The sequence below is a fragment of the Silurus aristotelis genome (genome assembly GCF_946808225.1).
Source record: "Silurus aristotelis genome assembly, chromosome: 4".
Lineage (NCBI taxonomy): Eukaryota > Metazoa > Chordata > Actinopteri > Siluriformes > Siluridae > Silurus > Silurus aristotelis.
The window spans coordinates 8173620-8180106 of NC_139577.1; the positions used below are offsets into that span (position 1 = coordinate 8173620).

General features: G+C 39.7%; 1 protein-coding gene across 1 annotated transcript in view; it reads right to left on the reverse strand.

Moving 5' to 3' along the window:
* Window positions 1–4230: 4230 nt before the first annotated feature.
* l2hgdh (L-2-hydroxyglutarate dehydrogenase) overlaps window positions 4231–6487 on the reverse strand; it is a 10649-nt gene continuing 8392 nt past the window's right edge. The window contains exons 9-10 of the mRNA XM_083540040.1: window positions 4970–5101; window positions 4231–4872 (exon numbers count right to left, since the gene is read on the reverse strand). Of these exons, the coding sequence (XP_083396166.1) occupies window positions 4677–4872; window positions 4970–5101 (328 nt within the window). The 3' untranslated portion in view covers window positions 4231–4676. The remainder of the gene's footprint in view (window positions 4873–4969; window positions 5102–6487) is intronic.

A 6487-nucleotide genomic window follows, 5' to 3' on the forward strand; every position in this document is an offset into this window, starting at 1 on the left:
TCCAGGTGCTTTTTCGAATGCTTTCGTGGACAACTCTCTGGCTCTGTACACTGGCTTGTATTTGTATCTAAATTCAGATGATTTTATCTCATCATTTCACTCTACATGCTCTAAAATTCTGGACAGAATTGCACCTATGGATAAACAACAATATTAATACTCTAAGGAGAGACTGCAGGAAAGCCGAACGTTAATGGACAAAGGACAGGCTTCACATCTCTCTAAAAATGCTTTGAAACTCTTTAGCACAGTACCAGGAAGCTGTAAAAATGGCAGAGTACTTGTTAAAAATTATCAACCATAACTGTCACCGCCCACAAGTGCTTTTTAATGTAATAAGTTCTGTAATTCACCCTGACCTTACTCGCCCTGCTATCAAATCCAAAGATTGTTGTGAAATTTTTTTTTTGACAAAATCACATCATTAAGTCAGGGCCTTATAGGACAGGTCCCTGAGAGCACCGAGGTTCCTTAATGCTCGGCTGTTTTTGAATATTTCGATCCTGTTTCTCTCTCCAATATTTCAGACATTGTTTCTTCCTTAAGGCCAACATCATCCCCTCTAGATGTAATACTGACAAGTCTACCAAAACAGGCTTTCAGTTGCATGGGTCTCTGCCTTGTAGCCCTTTTTAATTGTCTCAGGTTGAGGTATGTGCCAGGTGCTTTTAAACACGCTGTCGTCATTCCACTCTTAAAAAAAACCCATCTTGACCCTTCTGTTTTAGCTAATCTCAGACCCATTTCACACTTACCCTTCATCTCTAAAATACTAGAGAAACAATTTTTAAATGAAAATTCAATTCTAGATACATTTCAATCTGGTTTCAGAACACGTCATAGCACTGAGTCTGCCCTGAAATTTCTTGTAATAGTTATTCCCAAGTATGTGGTCTCATTTTTTTAACCATAAAGCTTCGGAAAAAAAGGTACAGCTCCTAAGGCATTGGGTATTTAATCATATGTGACCTGCAGTTTTATTTATTTATTATTTTTCCAATTTTTGACTCAAGTTTGCACAAGGGGTGTGTTAAAAAACCAGTAGACTGTTAATTTTGTATGTATTCTTGATTTAACTCCTGATTTTGTCAATTTATGTGTAAGAAGATTTATGATTAAATTAATGATACACTTTGGAGAGTACTAGTGTGTGTGCTTCTCTGGGTGATTTACTGCTCGTTCATCATTTAGACATTATCCTAGTGGGCCTAAACTTTTATCTAGTTCTGTTTGTGTGGCTACATTTTCATTTTACATACATACACACACCAACCTTTAACCCTTTTCAGTGTGGAATGTAGGGGTAATATTGTTGATATTGTAATTAGCTACATGTTTGCTCCCTGGTAATAATACCCAAGGAATCACACAAAAGGAAGAACACAGGTTTGTCGGCACAATGATGGTCAGAGACGTGATTTCCGAAATATCAAAAATAGGAACGATTTTATTCAAATGAAAAAATGTGCAGACAAAGACATGCTAAATCTACATAAATAAAACAGCAGTAGACAAGTTGACAATAATATGTAGTTACACACACACACACACACACACACACATAAAACATAAAAGTTAATGTACATAAAAATATCAGAAGGAGGGAAAGAAAAGAATCACAAATAGACTCACCTTAAGGGCGACAAACTACCTGAATGAGTCGTGCTGTTACACATGTGAACACAGCAAACACTGGGAACAGATGCTCAAACCACGTTCCTCCAAACTCACACAAAGTGCCCCTTTCACCCAGGAGCCTTTCTTTCTGAATGTTCAGCCTTGACAAGACAGAAAACAATTGACTTGAAAAAAAAACATTTTATTACACACAAAATCAGTATAAATGAATAGAGTCTACACAGTTCATTGTATTAGAGAAATGGCATGGGTGACAAAACGCTTCAAAATGAAAGACGTGCTACAAAACGATACCAAAATTTGGAAAAAAAATAGAAAAACAATTTAATCTTATCTAAATAAAATAGGCCTGCACAACTATTTGCTAAAATTGATAATAATCGCTAATGAAATTAATTTTCAAAAATGGCATTATCAATTAGTTGGGCTGCTCAAGATATGGCTCAGCGTGACAGCAAGATAACACAGCTGGCAAAGAGTACAGTGTCAACAGGCAGCAGGAAAAGAAAACACACTGGTGTCACTGATGAAGGTGAAACGTTAGCACGGTTAGCAAAAACTGTAAACCAAAATTAACCCACCAGACAGACTAAAGTGTGTATGACCTAGATACTAACATGAATAAGTAGAACAATATAGTTAAGCATGTATGAATATATAATCTAAGCAAAAAGAATATAGGCTTGATTTAATAACAGTAGCATAGAAAAGCATGGAAAACAGCATTAAAAATGAGAATAAAAGCAGAAGACCTACACACTGCAGATGCAGAAAGTGGAGGAGAACCAAGGGTAGGAGATAAGGGGAATTTACCAAAGCGAAGAAATAAGAAAAAAATACAGGTGTCATTTGACACCAGGGTATTAATATGAATGTGTGTAAAGAGTGTGTGTGCTTGATCATTTTGTTGTGATTAAATAACCTTCTATGAGCTCATTGGAACGTGACTGCAATAAAGGAGCTTTTGGTTTTCCTCATGCCGTGACTGAAGATCCTTCATTGGCTTTTGAGGTCTATTTTATTTTATCATTATTAATAAGTGTGTTACATTGTGAACAAACTACAACAACGAAACCATCTGTAGTGTATTGTGAAATAAAATTATAAGGATATATTAGGGATTGTCTCCTTTTGATCTTGTGAGGTTTTTCTTGGTTCCTGTGGTCTCCTGAAGCTGGAGGTCCAGCATGATGTTCAAAACGGGTCACATTGTGATCACCTAATTGGTTCTGTTGCTGGAGGTGAAAATAATTACAATGTCACAGTCAGGGTTAAACGAGGAGAAAAGACCAAACATATACAAGATTGTCATCATCATCATCAACAACATTTAGCATTTTATTGGTTCTGTACCCTGAAACACTGTGTAGGATGAATGGAAATGGTATAGAATGAAAATGCAGAGCATGAGTAATGACCTGCTGATCAGCGGGCTGATCAGATTTGTTGATATTTTGAACTTGATAGAGAACATATATTGGAATTTTATAGCATAATATGATGTTTTAACATGGTCTTTGATTATTTGTTGTTAGTTCTATAGTTGTTCTTTACCGTTTCCTGACTACTGTATGCTTGTTACATCAGAAGGGGGCGCTTCTGTAGCAGAACTGTAAGGAGCAGTCTGACAGTGACAGAAAACAAGAATGCCTCCTCAGTATACACACCGATCAGGCATAACATTATGACCACCTGCCTAAAATTGTGTTGGTGCCCCTTTGGCTCTCAAAACAGTTCTGACCCTTTAAGCATTAACAGCATTAACTTCTTTAGCAATTTGAGCTACAGGAGCTCGTCCGTTAGATCAGATCACATGGACCAGCCTTCGATCCCCACCTGCATCAATGAGCCTCGGCCACCCACGACCATGTTGCTAGTTCACCACTGTTCCTTCCTTGGACCACTTTTGATAGATGCTGAACACTGAAGACCAGAAACAGCCCATCAGAGCTGCGGTTTTGGAGATGCTCTGACCCACTCAAGCAATCACAATTTGTCTCTTGTCACACTCGCTCAAATCTTTATGTATGCCCATTTTTCCTGCTTCTAATGCCTTAGCTTTGAGGACTTGTGATCATCACTAAATAATACAGAATGTAGTGAAAGAATTGATGTGTTTGTGTACACTGGTCAGGTTGTAATTATGAGTGGTTAAGTAAATAACACTGATTATCTCAGGATGTATCAGGCAGCAAGTGAACATTTTGTCCTCAAAATTGATGTGACAATTGGGCAAGTGTAAGGATTTGAGCTGGCCCATGTGATCCGATCCAATAGATGAGCTCCTTTAGCTCAAATTGCTGAAGAAGTTAATGCTGTTTAAAAACACTATCAACACAATATTGGGCCGGATGCTCATAATGTTATGCCTGATCAGTGTATATGCACTGATCAGGATTAAATATCATTTTAATCTCAGCTTATGTACAGGTAAACTTAATCAAACTGAATATGGAGGGTAAAAAAAAACTTTATATAATTTTGCATGCTCAGCTTCTGACACAAACATCAGTGTAAAGTGCTGGATTATGCTCATTTCCTTTCACATACTTTTCATTCTTTGAAAGCCTGCAGTCTTAAAACACGGATATCGATAGCAAATATATTTATTCAGTACTCCATCAGGTCTCCAAACAACTCTATTATAAAGATGAAAACAGCACCCACATTACGGTTTAATTTCCGTACATTCAAATACAAGCTGTATAATAACATGTACAAAACGATGGATCATTACATTTAAATGTAATTTGATTTATACAATTCCAACAGCATTATAAACACACTGTGTCCAAAACTCCCTCACTTCTCCGTGTCAGAACCGTGTTAGAACCGTGTTAACTAATGAGCTCTGTGTAGGGTCATGTGGGTGAATAACACAGTGTCTCTGATGCCATCAGGGTGGGCAGGGCATCTCCCCACAGTGATGCAGAGTGAACTGGTGAACTGATGTGAAGAAGGTAAAGCATTTGATTAGTATTACATAAACACGTCTCTTATAGTCCCTTTCTGTCGATGTCACACACAGGTGGGCACGTCTACAGAGCAAAACGGGCTTCCAGTTCATCTGCAATCGCCATGCCGATGGCGAGGGAGGAGGTCGCCGCGGGTGATGGTGCGTTTCGTACGTGTAGAACTCGGCTACCGAGCTCTCCCACACCGACATCAAACACAAAGTCATCCACCAGCTTACCTTCACGATCCAGAGCCTGAGCACGCACTCCTGATGGACCCCTAAACACAAACACACAGAAAGAATTCACAGTTGACAAGCACTCACAGTGTAAATAACAAAACTTTAGTGTAGTGTGTGTTTGTGTGTGTTATGTACCTAATCACGTCACTTGTTTGGAGTTCCGGTACATACTTCTGCAGGAGTTTGACTTGTGCACTGATAAACATCCCTCTGTACATCTCACCTACACCAAACCACACATTCCTCATCATCAACTTTTGCAGACCCCTGCATATGCACGCACGCACGCGCACACACACACACACACACACACACACACACACACACACACACACACACACACACACACAAACACACACACACACACAATTAATTACCATTCACTTTTCATAACAAAAGAACGTGAAGAAAGCAGTGTGCGTGGGTCACTTAAAGGCGTGTGTTTGTAGCACCTAGTAGTTTGGTGATTGAGTCTATAAGTTTGTGTGTGATTAAGTTAGTTAGTGTTCAATACTGTAGAAAATTGTTTGAGAAAATTAGCAGGTTTACTTTGCATTACAATAGCAATAGTATTAGTGCTTAATATAGTGCTTAATTTCAGCATTATTAATCTCAGTAGTGGTAGTCGAACAGTCTATTATGTAGAGACACAGTTGAAATATATCAGGCTTTATGTAGGGCAATAAAGACATATGGCAGAATATAACCTTCAGTTTCGTACCAAGCAATGTGCGAGCTGTATGCATTAAACTATTTATAATTCTTCTTCTTCTTCTTCTTCTTCTTCTTCTTCTTCTTTCGGCTGCTCCCATTAGGGGTCGCCACAGCGGATCATCCGTCTCCATACCACCTTGTCCTCTACATCTGCCTCTTTTACACCAACTACCTGCATGTCTTCCCTCACCACATCCATGAACCTCCTTCTTGGCCTTCCTCTTTTCCTCCTATCTGGTGGCTCCATCCTCAGCATTCTTCTACCAATATAATTCATGTCCCTCCTCTGCACATGTCCAAACCATCTCAATCTCGCCTCCCTCACCTTGTCACCAAAACATCCTACATGCGCTGTCCCTCTAATAAACTAATTTCTAATCTTATCCATCCTCGTCACCTCCCAACGAAAACCTCAACATCTTCAGCTCTGCTACCTCCGCCTCCTGTCTTTTACTCAATGCCACTGTCTCTAATCCATACAACATCGCAGGTCTCACCACAGTCCTATAAACTTTCCCTTTTATTTTTGCAGATACCCTACTATCACAAATCACTCCTGTCACTCCTGTCACTCTTCTCCACCCACTCCACCCTGCCTGCACTCCTTTCTTCACTTCTCTAACACACTCACCATTACTTTGCACTGTTGACCCCAGGTACCTGAATTCCTCCACCTTCTCCAGCTCTTCTCCCTGCAACCGCATCACTCCACTGCCCTCCCTCTCATTCACACACATGTATTCTGTCTTACTCCTACTGACTTTCATTCCCCTTCTCTCCAGTGCATATCTCCACCTCTCCAGGCTCTTCTCAACCTGCTCCCTACTCTCACAACAAATCACAATATCATCTGCAAACATCATAGTCCAGGGAGACTCCTGTCTGACCTCGTCCGTCAACCTGTCCATCACCACTGCAAACAGGAAAGGGCTCAGGGCC